We start from the raw sequence: 22586 nt of genomic DNA, 5'->3' as shown, positions 1-22586 counted from the left end.
CAGCCAAGGGTCTCTTGGTGAAGCTGTGGCCAGTTGGGTAACGCGATACTTTGGATTTGCTTCCCTCCTTTCCTGACTTGCTTCCACTTCCCTTCACTCTGGCTGCCCTGGGAACGTAGCTGAACTAAAGTGTTTACTCTTTCCCTCAGGCTCTGTTTTCTGGAGAACCAGAAAATAAGGCATTGAACCCTTTTCTGGAGGGTCCTCTCAGGGCCAGTTTTCCACGCAGTTCTCATTGGGAAATGCGGGTTTAAAGGACAACTTCTTTGGTGGGATAGAAACCTGGGCTTGCCATCACTGTCTACTTCCTGATGCACTCTTCCTATCAGGCCTTCTGTCCGTCTACCCTGAACTGTCCTCTCTGAAAAAAAGGCTGAATGAAACCCCAGCTCTTTTGGTAATAAATGGAAGAAAGCGCTGTGCATTTATTAAAACAACATGTAACACGAACTCTGTCGTTGTCCCTTATGTCAGGAATAGACACTGAAATACAGTACCTTATCCTTTCCTAGGTCTGTGAGTGTTACGGAGCCCCTCCCACCAAGGAGAGGAAGTGGGCGGCTGTATCAACCTGGCTTCCTTCCCTTCTTTATAACAATCGCCCGTCACATGTTGACCAGGCATTATCATACAAAAGTTCCTTTACAAAAAGCACCAAATTGGCATACATATACAAGTATGTACAAAAATCACATTTTAAAAATGTACAAAATATTCCATTTTGCACCAACGTAGAAAAGTATCCAGTGTGGTTGTTTCAAGCACGTTTCCAACTCTGGTTCGTGACGCTGGACACCGCGGTGAGGTCCCGCTCCTAGTTCCTGCTCTCTGAGCAGAGAGAAGACACACCTCCCCATTGCCCCTCCAGGGGCCCTGACCCCTCCCACCCTGGGCCTGTCACCAAGGCAGCTGGGCCCATCCCCACCCTCCCCAGTCTCTCTGCATCTAGACGGTCTCTCCCTCCTCCATCTCCTTACTGGTGTCCTGAAAGAAAAAGACGAAGAAACACAAGGTGAGATGGGGACTCAGGAGGATCCAGGGCTTACCAGGATGCAGTGACAAAATTATCAGACTCCAATTCCTGCCTGGCCTCTTCCTTTTAAAATTGCAATAGAATTTAGCTGCCTAAATGCTATGGATTTCAGATCCAATGCAAAAAACTCTAGAAGGCTACTTTGTATTTTTTAGCTGGGTTGGAATTTAGTTCCAATAATAACTTGAATTGAAAAATAATAACATTAGCAAACATGACGTTTCTATGTGCCAGACACTGTGTTAAATGATTACCTAATTTACTCTGATTACAGTCTTATCTTTTGAGGTCAGTACTGTTATGCCCCCTTGCATAGATGAGTAGGTCAAGACTCAGAAAAGTCGTGAACTGCCCAAGAACACACCGCTAGTCCGTGGTAAAGCTGTGATTCAGATCCCAGGCCCTTAACTATACTCTGCCAGGTTGGGAAACTCAAATACCTATGGGGCCAGGTGACATGAATGGGTCAAGCAGGCAGACTGACAGTGGTGGGGCAAACTAGCAAATGGATGTCCCATCCAAAGGAGGCAACCGCTTCCCAGAGCCAGCTCTCTGAGACTAGGGAGAAGGGCAAGCCCAGCGTTGTTAGCTCTTTCCAAATTTTGACAAGGTGAAAATCCAAAGTCTTAGTTGAACTCTTCTTTAAAAAACAACAGAAACAAAACATCCTTTAAAAAAAATCTACTAATTTAAAAAATGTTGACAACTAATTTTTAAAATTTTGAACATTGGGCCAATCCTGCCTTGTGGGTGTTCTCTTTTGCCTCTGTTATGCTGTGTCACTTTCAGTTTAGGAAGGTCATTTAGATGTAAAATGGGAGCTTTTTATTATGAATAGTTTGGGGGAGTTCTCTAAGAGTAAAGGGAACACGACTTTACCTTAATAGGTTTAAAACCCCTACAGGGAACAAGAAACATCACCCCACCGGCAAGCACAGCACTTTGCACTCAGTAGGGATCTCATGTTGTCACTGAATGAATGAATGAATGAAAGGAGGGAGACGGATTTCTCACCTTCTTCCTTCCCCTCTGTGGACTCTTCCTCTTCCTGATTTTCTTCTTCAATAAACTCCTCCTCTTCCTCACCTGTGTGTGACAAAGAACAATTGCATTAGGTTGGGGCTGGTGTCTCAGAGGAGAGGCTCAAAGGAGATCCAGGCTGGAGACAGCACTCGTTCCACAACCAGTCGGGGTCAAACGGCCACGTGGTGACATCACTGGCCCAGGAGGTGATGGGCTTGTGTCCTCCTTCCCCAACCTCCTCCTTTCTTCCCACACCCTTCCAAGTGAGGGAGGCTCAAGACCTCCTTTTTTCCAGTAGCAGCAGCAGCGTCTGTCACTTGATCTGCCTGCGACCGGAGGGACCTTTGGGGAAGCACACTGTGTACCGCTGCACATTTCTTAGACAGATCAACTTTACCTGGGGAAAATGGGACAAAAACGCCTTGATTCTCAGGGATCAGAGTCCTTATTCTGAAGGAATCTGCTCAGCCTTTGAAATCTGCTTGCCTAGCACTCCTTCTTCAGTGTTCCGCATTCCTTAGCCTACAGAGGCGTGGATGTGGGGCGTGGAGCCCTTCTGGGGCCATCTGCTCCTTAGTTGTCTGAAACTGAGCCTCAGACAGTGACTGCCACAACCTTTGTGCTCACTCTCCCATCCCGGGGTATCGCCTTCAAGCTCTACTCACAGGGGACGTGCCCCTTCCCCACCCCCTCTCTCAAGCCACTTCCTTAAGCCTTTGGGGGCCCTGAGGGGTCACTACAGACTCAGAGCATTTGCCAAGAGTATCTGGGGAGAGGCTTGAAAGAGTTAATTCCTCCAAACTGACAATTGGGATCTGTGCATAACCCAGGGAATGGTTTTGTGGTGGTTTAACCATTATCACAGTTAACTACTCATAGCAGCATTTGCTGAGAACTTACTCTGTGCCAAGTGCTTCCTTGTGCTAAGGACTGTACACGCACTGCCTCATAAAATCCCCAGAGGGCCCTCGGTAGAATCTGCGTGGGGTTACTTACTGGTGTGTGGCCTCTGCAAGTCGCTCACCTTTCCTTGGTTTTATTGCCTCAGTTACAAAATGGAGATGACAAGAGAACTACCTCTTAAAGTTGTTGTATTAAACAACAAAATTCACGTCTAGGGCTCAGTGCCCCGGATATAGAAAGTGCTCAATAAAGGGTAGCTGTGGGTACTCTCCCCATGTATCCATGAGGACACGGAGGCTCAGGGAGATTACTGAAGGCAGTGCAGACAGTCACAATGTCAGACTGTTCACATAGTATGATCCACTCTTGACTATCTTAGCTTAGGGAGGGTGACAGTGGAGCAGATGCTCTACAGCAGTGGATACACCCAAGTCCGTTGACATCTCAGCTGTGGGATGCATTTTGTCCTTACCCAAGAATAGGGTACATTTGGGCTTCTGGGAATAGATTTAACACATCAGAGTCTGAAAGCTTGCAGGAGAGCAGATTCAGGAGGTGCCAAGAAGCTTTTCTCTTTCTCTTGCCAGCCCACTCACAGTTCTTCCCTGTTTCTGAACAACCTCTACCCCCCTTTCTTTCTCTCAGCAGATCATTGGAGCATCACCTCTCAGACAAATGCAACATTCAGCAGAATTGGATCCGCCCTCTCTTTCTTCTTTGCTAACTAGCTATCTTTCAACTGTGTAACCTTGAGCAAACTATCAAAATCTTTGTTCTCCATCTGGTTGCCTCATTTTCTCTTATTATTTTTCCTTTATTATTGTTATGGTTATATTGTTACAATTATTATATGTACGTTATGGAAGAGTAATCACAAACAGAAGCAAGGACAGAATATAGATAAATTAAGGTGCCTGAATATCCGCGATTATAGCAGTAAGAAGCTGAAGCCAAGACTAGCTTTAGGCGATAACTAGTATATGTCTAGCATCTTACAAAGGCTTCTGAAGCAATATCTTATTTGTTGCAACAGCATCATTCGGTGGTCATTATCAGTAGGCTCATTTGTTACCTAAGTTTAAAGTTAGGAAATGAAGCTCCTAACTTCAGAGGTGGAGGGAGCCTCCAAAAGGCAACACAGATAAGAAGTGGTAGAACCGGATTTGACCTTAGGTCTGCCTGACTCCAGTTGCCAAGCTCTTTCTATTGCCCCAGGTTCCTCCCTATAGCAGATCCATACATAATTAATTGAGCAACAATTATGTACCAGGCACTGTGGTGGGCTCTGGGCTCATCCAGAAGTTGGCGGTATGAATTTAACTGATATCTGGGCGTCTTTGCTAGTGTCTCTGCCTCTATGTGGGGCTCAGTGGGAGGGAAGCTGATTTTGGGGGGAAATAGCCCCTTACCTGTCCCAAAGTCGATGGCCCTCAGGGTGTCTGCTATGTGCTCTAAGTCCAAAGTAAAGTAGTCCATGTTTTCAAAGCCCTGCTCTATCTTCCCCAGCTGGCAACCCTTGGACGCTTCCACAATGCTGTAGGGGAGAGAGAAAAAGGGGTGGGGTGGGAGCACAGTGAGATCTCTGGCCTCAGAGAAGGAAGGAGTTGTTTTAGCCCTAACTTATACCACTGCGCGTGCTTGTGCCCACACCCAGGCCTTGCACCCAGTGACTTCCCCTGGAGGATGGAGTATTTCCTCTCCAGTCACAAGCAGAATGGATGGTCCAAGAAAGCAGGGATGCAAAGGCCAGGAAAGCTAGCCTGGGGTGAGACCCTCCCAGCAGACCTAATGCAAAGGAGGAGGCCCTCTGGACAGAAGTCAGAGGCCCTGAAGGGAGTTGGGGCCTTGGATCATAGCCCTGGAGAGACACTGACCTTCTGATGAGTTGCTTGGCACTCTGTGGGGGAAAAGAAAGAGCAAAGGGTTAGGACTGCAGAGAGGGTAGCCCCAGGAAATCAGCGAAACCAGTGACTGGGCTCTGCAGATGGGCACTTGGTGCCGTTCCCTAGCCCAGCTGTGACCCGCTCCTCAGCTTCAGCAGAACAGAACTTGGATTTTCCCTCTGTCCATCGTCTGCACACATCTTGCTCATCATCCTAGGACCCTCCCGTTGTCCTGGCAGGAAGCTTGGATTCTAGGAGTATCAGTCTAAACCCTCTTAAACTCTGAAATCTTCAAGATGAGAATCATATCTAATCACCTTTTTATACCCAGTGTATAGCACAAAGCCTGGCCCACAGTACATGCTTAGGAAATTTTTATTGAACTTTACTCTTCCTTCACAAAATCTTATAGCTGATCCTTTTATGTTTCCCCCAAGAAGCTCTTCTAGGGTAGGGCTGTGTCTCGTTCATCTGTGTCTCCACCTCAGTGGCTGACCTACGGCATGTGCTCAATTAGTAGTCTCGAAGTGGACACTGTATTTTGCCGCTTGCAAAGCCATTTCGCAAACATCCTTTTATATGATCCTCGTAAAATCAGTTAAGAGGAAAGAAGGTAGGAACTGTTACATGCTCACTTCACAGATGAGAAAACTGAGGCTTGGAGAGCATTAAATGACTTGCCCAAGGGCACATTCTTTGGTGATCAGTGATGGAGCACGACCTGACCCTCAGACAGAGCTGTTGAGCGGAAGTGCCCACACCCTCCCAGTCCTGCTCACCAAGAGGAAGATGGCCCCGCCGGGCTCGTCCAGGGACTGGATGGCTGTCTCCACCAGCTTGGTGGACTTCTCCAACTGCTCCCGGTATTGCTGGATGAGGGCCTCGTGGAAGCTGAGCTTCTCCTCCTGCTCCCGCGTGATCCGCTGCAGCAGCTCACTCTTCTTCTCGTCCAGGATGGCGTACAGCACGTCGAACTTCTGGCTCAGCTCTTCCTTCGCCTGGTGGCTGTTCTCCTGGGGACAGAGATCTTGGAGTCACATCCTGCAGGTCCTCCTTCCTATCCCCAACGCTTCCTTCTTGGGATGGGTGTGCTAGGAATAAAAAGTCTGAAGCTGGGAGAGATTTACTGCGCCCCCATTTTACAGAACACGAAATGAAGCCTTGGCAAGAAGAAAGCATTTGCTAAGGTTTCCTAGCCACTTAGTACACCAGTAACATTTGGAGGCTGGTGTCATAGAGAAAGCTACATCTTTCCTCAAAAGTAGAGACTCTAAGGTGAGATGGGATGACGTATGTGGGCCTCCCCAAGTCACACTCTTCCTCCCATTTTAGGACCAAGACCAGATTTGGGAAGCTCTGCATCATTTGGTCATCAGAGAGGTGGAGAAGCTGCTCCTCCCCTAGTGGCCTCCACATTGAGGCTTCCTTCTGTCCAACACTGACGCTACATCTTAGTTTCCTTACCTATAAAATGGGTATAATAATAGCATCTCATCAGACTGGGGGCTCTAGTATCCTCTGTCAGACTGGGAGCCCCTCCCTCTGTCAGACTGGGGCTTGTTAATAACATAACAACATTACGTTGTTATGTTATGTTGTTATGGGTAATAACAACATCCCTCTTCCTTCCTTTAAACCTATCCTTCACACAACTCTTTTGTCCACCAGAAATGTAATGATCCCTTTCCCCCATCTCATTTCCAGGTCCCCACAAGGGGAGATGGAAAATCATGGGTGCTTTTGCAGGGATAGAAAAGTTGCCTTCTGCCTCTACGGTCTTGCTACTCAAAGTGTAGTCCATGGGCTAGCAACTTGGGCAAATCCTGGGAGCTTGTTAGAAAAGCAGAATCTCATGCCTCATTCTAGACCTACTGAATCAGAACTTGAATTTTAACAAGATCCCAGGGTGGTTTGCATGCACATTAAAGTTTGAGAAGCTTTAGTCTACAGCACACTGGAGAACATTGTTCTAAAAGCTACTAGTGCTGAATAAATGCTGGGAATTATTGGTGGGACACTGCCTGAAGTCAGGGACGTGGTCTGTCTTGCTCACCGCCCCATCCTCAGCACCTCTGGCAGAGCCTGACACACAGCTGTCCTCAAGAAGCGTTTGTTGAGCAGGTGGATGAATTGATTAGTCAGTCCCTCCCCCACCATCCCTGCTTGAACATCCCAGAGACCAAGCTGCACTGGGAGGCTTCGAACCCCCAGGCAGAGCTAGTCGTCCCCTCACCTTGGTCACTTGACAGGAGTCCTCCAGCTGAGTGATGATGGTCTGAATACGGTCGTTCCCTGCTACCAGCATGGAGATACAGTTACTCAGCTCAGTCTAGATGGGAGGAAGGGGTGGGGAATCAGGAGAAGAGAGACAAAAATAGTCTCAGGGCCTTCCATCTGGGGAGTGGCAGCAAAACGGCACCCTCACTCCCCTCTCTGCGAGAAAGAGCCTCTTTCTGAGGTGCGGCTCAGCTCCAGAGCAGAAAATATCAGAGGAATACTGCATCCCTCATTTTACAGATGAGGCCCAGAGAGGGGAAATGAGCTGCCCAAAATACACAGCAATGTGCTGGCAGAGGAGGGGCTTGTTTCTAGGAATGGAGGGATCCATAAAAGAAAGAGGTTGGAGAATTCTAGAAGAGAGAGATCAAGAGAAGAGCAGGAGGTGGGGAGGAAAGAGTATAGAAAGGGGAGCCACAGCTTACTGCATGTACAGCATGGTGGGGCTCCCACAGGCCCAGAGGCCCAGGGAGAGGACTCTCAGCTGCCTCCTGCTGCAGAGGGATCTAGGGAGAGGTGACCAGCACAGGAAGGGGTATCTGGGACCCAAACCACACTGGGTGGTAGAAGGCATGGCCAGAGAGGGCCCTGGTGGCCTGGCCCTGGGATCTGCTCTCTCCCTTGGGGCCACACCCAGATGCTCTCAAGTGGCTCTAAGTATAACTCATGAGCTCAGCCACCTCCCCAAGGAAGGCAAGGGCTGCTGGCCCTGCGGGCGGGAAGTCCCTCCAGGGGGACTATTCCTGAAAGGCCGGCTCAGCAGATCTACAGGGATCAAATCCGCATCCTGAATCGTATGTCCAGCAGGCTCGGGCTGGGGGTGGAAGTGGCTCAGGTCAGCACCTTTTGTCCCTGGAAGACACTCTGCAGTGGGGCCACCTCGCAGGCCTTGTGGACCCCAAACACCTTGCACATGGAGCACGTGGGCACCTCACATGTGAGGCAGTAGATGTTGATTTTCTCATCTTCGTGCTCCTTGCACATGGGGTGGTTGCCTTTCTGCAGGGGCCGACTGAAGTGGAGAAGAGTCATAAGTCACGAGGTGGGAGTCTCGAGTCCCTGTCTCCTCCCCCAGCCCCAGGAGGCCACCCCAGATCTATGACCCAAGCTCTCAGTGGTGGGCTGTCCCAAACCCTTTTCTTTCCATCCTCTGAGGACCCAGGACCAGGGAAGCCAATGACACCAAGACTAGGATTCAAACTCCAGTGATGGAGTTGGCCCTAGGCCTTGCCAGTACAGGACATGGGATGGATTGCAGAATCCCAGAGTCATCTTGAGACATTTTCGAGAAGAGGAAACTGGGTCCCAGAAAGGTGAATTGACTTGCCCAAGGTCACCCAGAAAGTCAGGGCATGGGAGGCTAGAGTTCATTTGCTCTAATTATAGTCCCCATGCTCTTGGTTACAGCAGGCTGGGATCCGAGCAAAGCAATTTATACTCATGGCCTCATTGAATTCTATATTTAATCCACCAGACTGTAATCGCCATCAAAGCAGGGAAACTTGCCTATTCTCTTCACCCCTGAATCTGCAGTGTATAGTGCCTGGCATGGAGAAGGTGGTAATTAAATACAGGTAGAAAGAATAAATCAGTAAGCATGCCGTGAAGGTGCCCCGAGGCTCTGAGGGAGAGGCAGTATGTGTGCCCCAAGTCACACAACTAGGACATGGGCAACACAGGGCCATCCAATGGCCCAGCACAAGCCTTGATTTCCAGTCTGAGATTCTTTCCAGGGTCCAGAATCGCTTCTTTCTGTTTCCTCCCAAACACACACTCTTAGGATGACTTTCTCCCTTTGTCTCTCTCTCTCTCCTTTTAGGGCCTCTGGCACGTTTTCTTTGTTTCTCTCGGGGTCACTTCCTCCCCGAGATTCCATTTTTTGGGTCTAGGTCTTACTGCCCCAGCTAACTATACACTCATTTAGAGCCAAGAGCACATCTACACACCTCTGCTTTCCCAGCCCCTAACACAGCAGGCAGCTCAGAATGACTGTCCCCCATCATGTCAGTGCTTCCCCTCCAAAGAACCTTGCATGGCTGATCACACCCTGGGCATTATTGTCCCTTCAAGGTCTTAAATAGGCCCCTTTCCAGACTTACCTTTTTGCATCTTTTAGCCCAGGGCCCCCCCATGCTGGCAGGGCTCTCCCTTTGCCACCTGTCTCTATCCCCTGGGAAGGGAGCTCTGGGGTGGCAGTAGGTGCAGAGGTGAGGCAAGATCCTGAGGGTCTGGTACCTGTGTCCTCTGTCATCCCAGTGGCCTATCCTCCCAACCCCAGGCACCAACATCGGGGTTCAAATCCAGATTGTTCTGCCACTTACTCATTGTGACCTTGGACAAATGATTTCACCTCTCTGAGCCTTGGTTTCATCCCAGAGCTACTGGGATCATGGCAGGAATTGTCTGTACTGAATGTGCAGTGCCTGGCACAGAGCAGACCCTCAATAACTATCATCATCGTTCAACTCTGTGGAAAGGCCTTGACAACATGCTCTTCCTAGGTCGACACTGGGTGGGCTACTATTTTGGCGCAATATTGATTTTATTATTATTATTATCATGATCAACGATATCATTGCATTTTTGTAGTGTTGAACTCTAGCTACGTAAGAGGCAGTAGCGGTTAAGAACGTTCACTGGGCAGTCAGTCAGACAGGCTCCCGCTCAGCTCCACCACTTGCTAGCTGAGTGGCCTAGGACAAACCTCTGATCCTCTCAGAGCCTCCATTTCCTCACCAGAAAATGAGGGTAAGAATGGTTTACAGGGTTACTGTGAGAATTAAACAGGGATAATGCACGGAAAATACTTAGTGCAGTGCCTACACACAGTAGCTGCTCAATAAATATTTGATATCTTTAACATTTCCCATCAAAATCCTACTTGACAGTCACAATAACAAATCTTAGTGTCCCTTTCTGGAGACAGGGGAAAAGGAGGCCCAAAGACTTACCCAATATTCTACAGTGCATGAGTAACAGAGTCAGAGTAGCAAACAGTTCTCAGGTCAGAACTTTCTCAAGCGAGGACTGGTCTGTCACCTTTTTGGGGGGCCAGATACTGCCTGTAGGCAGGCACTTGGTGAAGGTTTGGGACCACAAGGGCCATGAGGTCAGCCGCCTGGAAGTCTTGTCAGGATGTCCTGATTTGTAAAGATCTCCCTGGTAGCTGTGTCTCTCCCCAGTTTGAGGCCCAACACTGCACAACTTCCACCACGCACAAATTCTGCCTGAGAATGAGTGGCTATTTCACAAATAGGGAGACTTGGAGCCAGATGGACCGGGCCCAGTCCCAGCAATTCTACTTGTCAGCTGGGAAACCTTGGGTAATTGACTTCACCTCTTTGAGCCTCAGCTTCCTCATCCATGAAATAGGGCTGATGAAAGCCACGCTGATCTATAGGATTGTCATGAAGCAGCAGCAGGAAGCATTCCCAGTGTCTCGTGCTGGTGTTCTCGCTATGGAGAAACTGGCTATGTTCTCACTGGGTGATTTCTCTGCTTATCAGGGCCACTTAGCTGGCTCCAGTGCCTCTCTCTCCCTCTTACATCTCATCTTTCCCCTGGTTTCTGTCTCAGTATCTTCCAGGAGGACAGCCTAATGTCTGGATCCCCTCCCATTCACTGGGTGACACCAAAAGCCAGGGCTGCGGGATAAGATGAGCCTCCGCTCCTGCCTGGGGAAGAGGGAGATGGCTCTCTGGATTGGCTAGCATAGCTCTTCCAGCTAGGGGACTGGATCCTGAGCAGATGAAGCAGGATGGGGCCTTGGAGAGCTGGGCTCGGAGGACGGGCTGGGGAGAGGGGATGGCCTCCCAGCCGCCGGGTGGACTGACCTGGAGCACTCCTGCTTGTAGATATCAATGATGTTCTCCACCAGCAGATTCCTCTGCAGGCCGTACACCCCATGACGGTCCATGATCACTTCATGGCGGCAGGAGGGGCATCGGAAACGGCCTCCAGACATGGACACCGAGCCACCCCGGTTGGTCCAGTAGGGATTTGCAGCCTGCTGGTGACAAGGGCAGAGGTGAGGCCTGGGCTCCCTCCTCAATTCCTTCCCTTTCTGACCTCCGACTACCCTTGCCCCTCCTCACCCCAAGATGACTTAAAGTTCCCTATCCTGAAATGAGAGAACCAGCCCGCTTACACAGGGAGCACCTGAGAAGTAACCAAGCAATCAACAGGTCTGGAGGTCAGCAGACCTAGGCTCAAGTCACAGTAATTCTCTGAATGACTTCAGGCGAGCAACATTTTCTCTCCAAGCCTCAGTTTGCCCATTTATGAAATGGGCATATAATTAGAGCCAGCTCCTAGGGCTGCTACTTTAAAGAAAAAGTAGTGAGAGATCATTCTGTAAAGTGCTTCTGGGGAATTTTGAGGCCTGCTTCCCAACCAGGATGCACATCCCTCCCATTCTTTTCTTAGGGAGATGAAGCCCCTCCTGCACCATATTATAGGGAACAGCTTCAAAGGGTAAGATGCCTCCATGGCTCAGTGCCTCTCGGCCACCCTCCTCCTAAACTCTGGGCACCCTGCCACTTTGGAGCTGGCTCCAGCCCCCAGGGTCTGGCTTCTCTCCCCTCTCCGCCTGTCTCTCCCACTTATCACTTGAGGTTTTTGGAATCCTGATTGGAGAGTCAACTGCGGTGCTCAGGACAGGGGTGGAGTAGCTACAGGCAGGGTGGGGAGGGGAAATGTGCGTCATGGAGAAGGAATGGGGCAGCCAGAGCTGCTTCCCTAGCCCCCTCGGCCCCTTCCAGAGGCCTCTGCAGGGGTTCACTTCAGAGGGGGAGAAAACAGCCCCAGTTTGGAAGGGTCCTGGGCTAAGAAAGAAATTTTCTTTTAGTTTTCACCACAGGAAAACTGAGTAGCTGCCTGGGGCCCCAGTTCTAGGCCATACCCAGCACTGACCTGGAAGATGTCACAGGCACACTTCCGGCAGAGGTTGTGTTGACATGGCAAGATGACCACTGGCTTGGTAAACATCTCCAGACAGATGGGGCAGATCAGCTGCTTCTCCAGGTTCTCCATGGGGTTCCCATCCTGGATCAGGCTTGACTTATAATCCATATTGTCAGGAGACGTGGGGACCCACCTGGCTGTCTCCTTCACCTGCCTCGCTCTAAGCAGATCTGGGGTCTTGCCTTTGTCACAAAATACCCGCCTGGAGCCTCTTTGCCTTCTTCTCCTGGAGCCCGAATTCTGCCTTGGTCTGTGGCCCCTCTGATATTTATAGCTGGACCCTGGTCACATGAGCCCCAGCAAGGGACCAGCTGAGCATTCCAATGCCAAGCGGCTGGCGAGGCTTGAGTTTCCTCCAGGCCTGAAAGACCAGCCCTCTCAAATCACATGTAAAGATGAGCAATAGCTGTTCCCTTGGGACGGGGGTCGTAAACAAGAACAGCTTGTTCGTGGACAGGCTTGAGGCAGGACTGGGTACCCAGAGTTTCCTCCAGAAATTAGTCTCCTCCCACAGTAGGCTGGTAAGGAGGGAGTGGGCCACTGGGATTTGTGGGGTTAATAGCCGGTGCCCTCTCACTGACCTAAATCAGGTCCATCCCCTCCTCTGGAGTCCTGGGCAGCTCCCCAGATGAGGCCCATCCCCAGCACAGCATGTTGCTAAGGCCTTGGTCCCGCCCCGTCCCCGCCCACCCCCCCACACACCCAGGCTAGCCCATCCCTCCATCCTTCGGCCACTAATTCCACTTTTTTTTTTGGCCACACCGCATGTGGGATCTTAGTTCCCCAACCAGGGATTGAACCCATACCCCCTGCAGTGGAAGCATGAAGTCGTAACCACTGGACCGCCAGGAAAGTCCCTAATTCCACTTTAATACTGAAAGGGCTCCCTTGAGACAGAGTCTATTTCCCTCATTTTATAGATTTTGACACTGAGGTCTAAGAAAGAAAGGACCTTATTCAAAGTCATTTGGAAAGTAAGTGGCAAAGCCAGGAATCTTATTCATTCATCACACATTTTCTGAGTACTAACTATACATCAGGCACCAAGGTGATAGATAAATGAGTAATCCTTTTCCCTGCCCTGAGATACTCACAGCCTAGGCAGGGAGACAGACAGAAATAACTATCACGTAGGGCCACGAATCCCTACCTAACCACTTAGACATTATCCAGATGTTCCTGTCTGCTCTCTGCACAAATTTAAAATTTTCTCCATGTCCTTCTTGACCGTCGTCCATGTCAGCAGGTAGAAGTCATTAGAGCAGTTCCAACGGCTGTCTTTAAGGTAGAATGTCACGCAAAGGGACATTGGTATAAGGTGCTGGGGCAAGAGTGGGAGCAGTAACATCTGGCCTCAGGATGAGCATAAGAGGCTGTAGAACCTACAGGAGGAGTGTCCATGATCTCACGAAAGAGGGGCAGCAGGAGAGTAGTTTGACGGCCTCAGCCTGGAGAGGAGTTAATGGTTGGAACCCTGAGACGAGACCGAGTGAGTAGTGAAGGCAGAAGAGCCAACCTTAGGAAGGGGAATGGGAAGGAGAAGAAGAGGGGCAACCAGTCACAGAAAGAGAAGGGGGCCTAGAGGACAAGGAGTGGGCAATTTCAAGGAGAGGGTAGTCCCCCCAAAATGTCAATGGCTAGACTTAGCTGAGCACCTACTATATGCTGGGCACTGGGCTAAGCAATTCATACACATTATTTCATTTCATCATCTCAATAGCCAGCAACGTAAGAACTACTGTATCATCAACATTCCACAGATGAGGAAACTCAGGCACAGAGAAGTAAAATAACTTGTATGAAGTCACACAGGTTGTAAGAAGGGGCTCTAGGACAAAACCCAGATATGCTTGACTCAGAAGTCCAAGCTCTTCAAGTCTCTACTGAACTGTAGGTCAACACTGCCAGGCCAGCCAGGGGCTGGAGGAGGATGAGAGTTGAAAAGAGGCCATCTTTTCTTCCTTGCTCAGTTTTGTTCAGGCATAAGGTAGCACCGTTCTCCAGGAAGGAGGACCTTTTCACTGCCACAGGAGACAAAGGCTTCAGCCTATCGTGGAATCCCATTCTCTTTTGCCTAAGTGACATAGTTATGGTCAAGGAGACCCAAGGGCTAGTGTAGGTGGGCTAAAGATAAAGGATTTCCTCCCTGATAAAATGTAAAGTGCAAGAAGAAAGCTTCATTCTTGCCTTTGAATGAGGTTATGAGAGAGTGAGGCAGCTATCTTGCAATCAAGAAGGGACAAGTCTGAAAAGGAAATCAACTCCCTGAGAATGGCAAAGACGAACTACAGAAAGCACTGGGGTCGTTGATGCCATCATTGTGCTGCCAGTCTACCCACCCCCAGAAGTGCCCTCTAAAATGTGAGATAACAAATGTCAGGACAGTGTCATTAATCTGTTACTTGCAACAGAGAGCACTCTATATCCATTCGTGATTCCAACTCTTCTATGCCAATGATTCTCAAATCTCTAATTCCAGTTCAGACCCCTCTCTCCCTTAAGCTGAAGACTTGTTGGAGATCTCTACTGGGATGTCCCAATAGCACCTCAAACTCATCATACCCCAAACAGAACACACCATCTCCTCCCTGCCTCCCTCCCCCAACCAAGCTCCTGCTTCCGTTTTCCTTGTCTCATGTTTCGGTGGACAGCACTCCCATCCAGCCATTTGCACAGACCAGAAAGCTGAGAGCCATCCTGGGGCTCCTCCTTCCTCCTTCCTGCACATCCAGTCAATCTCTGCATCAAACATGGGTCCACCTTTACATCTTACTTGTCATCTTGCCAGCTGTGAGTCTGGCTCTCCCTCTGGACTTAGAAGACTGAGGGCAAAGACTGTCTCTATTTGTCTCTGTACCTCCAGCACCTGGCACGTAGTAGGCACAAAGAAATATTTCTTAAATGGGTGGATGAGTGAATGAGCAAACTAAACATAGAAGCAGCAGGGTTACTGTCAGACTTGGGGGAGATTGAGGTAGTTGAGCAAGTTTTTCTTGGCTGAGATGGTACAGACAGTGGAGCTGGGTGTTGGGGTTGAAGGCATAAATCCTAAAGCCTTGGGAAGAAGAGGGACACTCCAACCTTTGAGTCGGGAGGATGAGAGAGAGGAAAGGATGGAGGTTAGAATTAGTGGTGTTGGGAGATGGAGAGAAATGTGCTCATATTGATAACCTCCGTCAGTCAAGAGAGAGTTGAGGTGACCTCTGAGGCTGAGGCAGGGAGAAGAGGAGCATGAGTGTGTGAAGCATAGGAGGAAGTGCCCTAGAGAGGGGTGGAAGGGCTGTCTGGGGGCAGAAGAGCCTCGCTGATGTCTCCCAACACGGATTTGCCATTTGAGAGGAGCCATTCACGTGGCTCTGTTGACTTTCTCTAGCCACACTTGGCAGTTCAGGTGCAAAAACCACACAAATAGACAGTGGGATCAACTCCAGCCTGGGAGCTGGCAAGGCCAGCACTGTTGAAAGTCAAGGGGTGAGAAAAGGAAATTCTCACATGGGCCATGCTGGGCAGCAAAACATGTCCTGTCATTTAATCTTCACAACAGCCCTGCAAGAGAGATATTTTGATCTTTGTTTTTCCCAGGAAGAAATGAGATTCAGAGACTTAATTGGCTTGGCCAGAGTCACACAGCCACAAGTAGCAGAGCTGAGCTGGGGTTCACATCCAAGGTAGCCTGACTCCTAAACCTGTGCTCCTCACACTGAAGCATTTATTTAGTGCTTATTGCACATCAGGCACTGTGCTAAGCCCTTTCCATCCATCCCTCTCCCTTTTTTTTTTTTTTACCTTTTGGCCAGGCCGTTTGGCATGCAGGGGTCTTAGTTCCCCGACCAGGGATTGAACCCGCGTCCCCTGCAGTGAAAGTGTCCAGTCTTAACCGCTGGGCTGCCAGGGAAGTCCCTCCATCCTTCCCTCTTGTTCAGTCTTCAAAATAACTCAGTGAGGCAGGGATCATGATTTTCCCTGTTTTGCAGCTGAGTTATAGAGGCTCAGGGCGGTTAAGTCACTTGGCCAAAGTCCCCCAGCCAGTGAGTGGCAGAGCCAGCATCAGAAGCAGGAAGTTATAAAACAGTATCCTTACCAGTTATTAGAACATGCTGTGAAGCTATGGACTGACAGACGAAGACAAACGTGGAATATCAGTGGCGCATCTGAGCCCAGAGCTCTTAACTACCACATTTTACTGCTTCGCTCTTTGCAAGTCTCCATGCATCTTCATTTTTACTGCTTATTAATGAAAATCCCAAACATAGAAAAGTAGATAGAATGGTATAATGAACTCACGTGACCAAACCCAGATTCAATTCTTTTCAGCATTTCCCCAGTCTTACTTCATCTATACCCGAACAAACTTCTATTTTCTAGAATATTTTAAAGCCAATCTTAGTCATCGAGTCATTTCACCCATAAGTACTTTGGTAAGCATTTCTAACTGATAAGGATTTTTTTTACATAATCACATGCCATTATCATAGCAAAGATAACAAAAATTTCTTAATATTATCTAAATCCCAGACCATTTTCAGAGGCTGCTGATTGTCTTAAATGTCTTTTTTTTAAATAAATTTTATTTATTTATTTATTTTTGGCTGCATTGGGTCTTCGCTGCTGCATGCAGGCTTTCTCTAGTTGCAGCGAGCGGAGGCTACTCTTCGTTGCAGTGCATGGGCTTCTCATTGCAGTGTCTTTTTGCGGAGCACGGGCTCTAGGCTCACAGGCTTCAGCAGTTGTGGTACGTGGGCTCAGTAGTTGTGGCTCGCAGTCTCTAGAGAGCAGGCTCAATAGTTGTGGCACACGGGCTTAGTTGCTCCGCGGCATTTGGGATCTTCCCGGATGAGGGCTCAAACCTGTGTCCCCTGCACTGGCAGGCGGATTCTTAACCACTGAGCCACCAGGGAAGCCCTCAAGTGTCTTTTTAGTTAGTTTGTCAAATCAGATCCAAATAAGGTCTTACACGTAGCATTTTGTTGGTTTTTTTCTCATTAATCTCTTTTAATCTATAACAATCGCCTTCCCTACCATTCTTTGTGCCACTGATTTGTCCGAGAATGATCATGGCTATTATGATTCTCTTTTTGACATATCAGGAACTGAAGTTCAGAGAGGTTAAGTGATTTATGGAGGGTCACCCAGCTAAGAGACAGACTTCTCATTTGGGACTGCCCCCAAAGTCTGTTACTAGTAGGAGGAGATTTAGTGCCAGAGGGGGTCCCAGCTGAGTAGCCATCAGGCAAAGCAGCAGGGAGAATGGTTTGGGCCTGACAAGGAAAAGGTAAAGATGGAAGGTGATAGCAATACTAACACTATTTTTGACTGATTCAGTTCTCGCAAGGGGCTGGGCATCTACTCAGAGCTCCATGGCACTATTTCTTTTTTTTTTTTTTTAACTTTTGGGTTGATTTATTTTATTTATTTATGGCTGTGTTGGGTCCTCGTTTCTGCGTGAGGGCTCTCCCCAGTTGTGGCAAGTGGGGGCCACTCTTCATTGCGGTGCGCGGGCCTCCCATTATCGCGGGCTCTCTTGTTGTGGAGCACAGGCTCCAGACGCGCAGCCTCAGTAATTGTGGCTCACGGGCCTAGTTGCTCCGCGGCATGTGGGATCTTCCCAGACCAGGGCTCGAACCCGTGTCCCCTGCATTGGCAGGCAGATTCCCAACCACTGCGCCACCAGGGAAGCCCCCATGGCACTATTTCATTCAGTCCTAGCCACAACCACGAGTAGGTCATACTTATCCCCATTTTACAGATGAGGAAACTGAGGCACAGCTTGGCATATGGAGTTGCCCCAAGTCCCACAGCTAGTGTTGGCAGATCTGGAATAGGCCAATTTAACCCCAAAGTCTGTGCTCTTTTTGATTGTCACTAGAGAGGGGACTTTTCAGAAACCTGAGATTTTGAGGCCTCTTGGTTGGGGGAGAAAACCCTGGCCTGGGGCCCAGACACCTGGGCTCCATGTCCAGCTTTGCCAGAGACAAGCAATGTGATGCCCAGTAAGCCACACCCACCTCCAGTGTCTTCATCTGCCAAATGGAGCGAGCATAAGAGATGATCCCTGCAGGTCTTGCCCCTCCCCAGTGGCAGGGTTCTCAGAGGAGCTCTTCCCAGGATGGATGATGCAGGCCTGGGGGCAGTGATGCTGGGGAGGAACCACCCTCCATCTCCCCTTTCATTTCCACATAGCTTGGGCTTGCTTAGATGTTTTCTTGGCACATCATAGAGCAGATCCTTTCCACGGGTGTGGTGTGTGCCGTTCTCCCTGCAGCCCCCATGACCTTCCCCGGAGGGCTGGGCCTGCCCCGCCTCTTCCTCTGGATTTCGCCTTGAGCTTCCTTCGTTCCTGGAGTACCCTCAGAAAGGGTGTGGGATGGGCACTGTTTTTCTTATGGTTTGAGATCCCTGTCACATGCTTTGATGTCATCCTCATTGAAGAATCATCCCAAATCACAGGATCAAACAGATAGGTCACTGGATCCAGAGGCTAAAGCCAGAGCAGTTGCCAGAGGCAGGTCCATGGGGTCTAGGTCATGATGCAGTGCCCCAGGTGCCAGGGCAAAGCCCACTGGGCCTGGAAGGGCAGCAGAGCATCTCAGGATCTCACCACTCAGGGCTGGAAGCCCTATGGGCCTCTTCCCCCTATCCCCAGATCCAGATGACCATTGTGGGCAGCTACAAGGGCTCTGGGGAGTGGATGGCGTTTAGGGAAAGGGACTGCCCCAGTGACAGGGAACATGGGTTGCGAATAAGGTCTGGAGGGGGCTCTACATAAATGATCCTGAACTAAAGTATCAAAAGTGCTTTATAAACAATGAGATGCAATAAACCCTTACTATAAGGCCCTGAGAGTGCAGAGCAACAAGGAAGAGGCTGCCAGGCACTAATGGATCTGGGTTCAAGTTTAGGCTCCTCTACATTTCAGTTCTGTTACTTTGAGCAGATTATTTAACCTCTGTACCTCAATTTTCTCATCTGTAAAATGAGAGTTAGGCAGAGTAAAGGTATCTCTGGGTCTTTCCAGCCTGGAAAGTCTAGGGTTCTGGGTGACTGTTGCCAACACTCTACCCCTTGCTGAAAATTCATGGTGCAGAGGAGGGACTCAATTTGCCCAGGCACATGGCACACATCTGGCAAGTGACAGACACTCAGCAAACGTTGTTGCTAATATTCTCTGTCAGGGGACTGATACTGGCTGACATTTATTGAACAGTTACTACGGATGACCCCATGCATGGTCTGTGTGTTATCTGTTGCTGCACAACTTATTTTCACAAAAATTAGCAACTTAAAACAATAATAAACATTTATTATCTCACACAGTTCCTGTGGGTCAGAAATTCAAGAGCAGCTCTTTATTAACTTATGAGGTCAATACTATTGTCATGTGGTTCCAGCTCAGTGTCTCTAATGAGGTTGTAGTGAAGATGTTGGCTGGGAGTACAGTTCAGTTTATCTTAAGGCTTGACTGGAGCTGGAGGATCCACTTCCAAGATGGCTCATTCACATGGTTGGCAAGTTTGTGGGAGGTGTCAGTTCCCCAGCAATTGTATCTCTCCACAGGGCTGCTTGAGCATCCTCGTAGCATGGTGTCTGGCTTCCCCCGCAGAGAGATTGACCTAAAAGAGCAAGACAGAAGTTGCCACCAGCAAAGCCCATTAACAATTCCCAGGAAATACAAATAGAATCTGGGTAATAAAATAGTGTCTAACCTTTTTCTTCCCCCTTTGTGTTTAGTCTAGTTTCACTTGCTCATAGGGTACCGCATGCAGAGGCCTTGCACCTGCCACTTCAGACCAAAGCTCCTAGTGTAAAATGGCTGCGCCCAACACTTCAGCTCGATGGGCCGTGTGCAGAAGCGCTGCACACGACACTGCAATTCAAGATGGTAGTGGTGGGCCCTGTGCAGGGATGCTGCGCCCAGCACTGCGATCTGGGCCTGTGAGCAGCACAGCTGCACCTCTTCCACAAGAGCTCTGCCCCTACTCCCTGCGGGCAAGAACCCTGTAAAGCAGCCCTGCTGATGGCCTTTTGAGGAGAGCGTGTGCTCTAGAACATGAGCTCACACCTCTCCATTCCTCGATTGAAGAATAAAGCTTTCATTTGCTTCTGAACCAAACTCAGTCTTAGAACTCGGTCTCGTTCTATTGGCTTGAACTACATTGGGGCTGAACGACCCTTGTTGGGGACCAACTTGGGAGGGTCAGTAACAAAATTTTGGCATCCCGGATGGGACACACCATGCCCTTTTAACCTGCACCTATCCACAAGGCTCTGAGCTTGCCCTGGCTCCAGCAAGAGGATGGCGGAGGCTTTGGGAGGTCCACCTGAGAATGATTGACTCTGATCTTTGAGTTCACTCTGGCAGGGTAGAACTGCAGCAGGCTTCAGTCAAATTCAGTGTAACTCTGCCCAGCACACTGATACCCGGTGTGGTGCACACACAGCATGGCACTGAGTCATCTGGACTGCGCCCCCTTGAGGGGATCACACTGTGGCATCACTGGGGATTGGAGACTGAAACTCCTGCATGTCTGCCCACTGCCTCTGACTGTTTTTTTTTTTTTTTTAAACATCTTTATTGAAGTATAATTGCCTTACAATGGTGTGTTAGCTTCTGCTTTATAACAAAGTGAATCAGTGAATCAGAACATATACAATATGTTCCCATATCTCTTCCCTCTTGCATCTCCCTGCCTCCCACCCTCCCCACCCCACCCCTCTAGGTGATCACAAAGCACCGAGCTGATCTCCCTGCGCTATGCGGCTGCTTCCCACTAGCTATCTATTTTACATTTGGTAGTGTATATATGCTCTGACTGGTTTTTTCTCCGTACCAGACACCCGGGGAATGTTGGGGACCTGTGAACAAGGGGGAGCTACAGCAGTCTTCCCACTGTCTCGCCAGTAGTGCACCTCTTGGCCCCTGTACAAGGCAGTGTGGCTGCACCAGGGCTTTTTGTTCTCCTCGTCGACCTCCAGGGGTCAACAATAGCATTCTCTATAGTCATTTCAGTTTGATAAAGGAAAGTGGCCAGCCCTGTGAGCCAAGAGGTGAGACTGGGAAAAGGCCCATGTAATGAGGATGCTTGACAAAATGGAACAAGGACACTCAATCCAAGTTCAGGAAAAGGCTCCAGGGACACCTGAGTGCAAAAGGATCCCAAAGTAGGTACGTGAGCAGTAACTTGACCTCTTCTGGTCAGTGCTAGTTTCTCTGAAGTGGGCTGGGGAGCCCTATGAACTACTCCCCAAAGATAACAGAGCTATAGAGGAAGAAAAGTCAGAGGATAAAAAGGCCCAGAGTCAAACCCACCTACTGGCTATTACCCTCCAATGTCAACTGGTCAGTACAGGAATCTGGACTAACTGCCCACAGAGACTCTCAACTCCAGTAAGTGACCCCTGGCCCCTCCCAAGGGGGCTATCTCAAGCCAAGGAAACTAGGACCCAATCAGTGTGCCATATGTAAAAAAGAGGGACCCTGGAAGAGAGAATGTCCTTGCCACCCCTGAAGGGGGGCAGAAATGGCAGATTCTGGCCACTACCCTCGAAGGCAGATGATCCAAATAGATGAAGAAAGACAGGCCAGGGGGCTCCTAAGCTGGCATTCCAACTGACCCCCGAGGAGCCCCGCTGACACTGCACATAGAGGGGAAAGCCTATTGAAGTCTTAGTTGACACTTACTCGGTTCTGAACCCCAGATCAGGCAAAACTGGTCACAAGACTTGTAAAATGATGGGGGTAAAATGTAAAATGGTTCAGGGAAGGCCCAAGAATGGGCATTCATAAAGCCATTAGAATGTAAATTGGATGCACACATGCTCACCCACCATTCTTTCCTGTATGTCCCCAAATGCCCTACACCCTTGCTAGGAAGAGATATTTTACACAAATCGGGGGCTACTATCCTCCTAACGGGAGACAAATTGCAGACTGGTATTCCCTTAGACAAAGGGCACAAGATGATAAGGTTAATGGCTGAGGACAAACCTCCCTGGACAAAACAATAATGGTCCAGCATTTGTGTCTCAAGTGATAAAGGGGATAACGTGTGCCTTGGGCATAAAATGGACCTTGCACTCAGCCTGGAGGCCCTAATCACCAGGGAAAGTAGAGAGATCCAATCAAACCTTGAAATGGGCCTTAGTCAAGCTATGTCAGGAAACCTAAGAAAATTGGGTTAAGTTGCTATTGATTGCCCTGCTCTGCATTCAGTTAGCCCCAAGAGATAAGTTTAAAGTTAAGTGCATTTGAACTCATGTCTGGTAGACCCATTCCCAAACCCAAGAGAAGGGACACCTTAGCCCCCATGAAATGGAACAACTCAAGTATGCCCTCCAGGTAGGAGAAACCATGAAAGCTGTCAACAAATAAGGTAACCAGGTGCTTCCCACACCCTCTGACCTGGCCCTACACTCCTTCCAGCCAGGAGACTGGATGAACCTAAAAACCTGGAAAACTGGCAGCACACAAGATACCCTGGTAATTGCTGCCATCGTGCTGAGTCTTC

General features: G+C 49.2%; 1 protein-coding gene across 2 annotated transcripts; it reads right to left on the bottom strand.

Annotated features, from left to right (window-relative positions):
• Positions 1-392: 392 nt before the first annotated feature.
• Positions 393-12336, bottom strand: TRIM63 (tripartite motif containing 63). 2 transcript variants are annotated; one of them, XM_082366935.1, is made up of 9 exons: positions 12031-12336; positions 10953-11128; positions 7963-8131; positions 7076-7171; positions 5622-5855; positions 4834-4856; positions 4369-4493; positions 2048-2119; positions 393-984 (listed from the first exon to the last, which is right to left on the bottom strand). In XM_082366935.1, exons 1-9 carry the CDS (start codon positions 12187-12189, stop codon positions 974-976), a joined length of 1065 nt encoding a protein of 354 aa, XP_082223061.1. In that variant the 5' UTR covers positions 12190-12336; the 3' UTR covers positions 393-973. The 2 variants fall into 2 exon arrangements, with proteins under 2 accessions (XP_082223061.1, XP_082223062.1); XM_082366936.1 differs by having other exon boundaries at positions 10953-11125; positions 12031-12335.
• Positions 12337-22586: the final 10250 nt, after the last annotated feature.

Source organism: Balaenoptera borealis, assembly GCF_965194805.1.
Source record: "Balaenoptera borealis genome assembly, chromosome: 1".
Taxonomy (NCBI): Eukaryota; Metazoa; Chordata; class Mammalia; order Artiodactyla; family Balaenopteridae; genus Balaenoptera; species Balaenoptera borealis.
The sequence above is the reverse complement of the archived record's forward strand: the minus strand, read 5'-3'. Positions and strand labels throughout refer to the sequence as shown.

What these genes read in the sequence shown, in the direction of transcription:
- TRIM63 (XM_082366935.1), bottom strand. Translation starts at nt 12,189, where the DNA reads ATGGATTATAAGTCAAGCCTGATCCAGGATGGGAACCCCATGGAGAAC. An exon ending in ACTCCTGTCAAGTGACCAAG is followed by an intron (nt 5,856 to 7,075) that starts GTGAGGGGACGA and finishes CTCTGTCCCCAG; the next exon opens with GAGAACAGCCACCAGGCGAA. An exon ending in GGCCATCGACTTTGGGACAG is followed by an intron (nt 2,120 to 4,368) that starts GTAAGGGGCTAT and finishes TGTCACACACAG; the next exon opens with GTGAGGAAGAGGAGGAGTTT.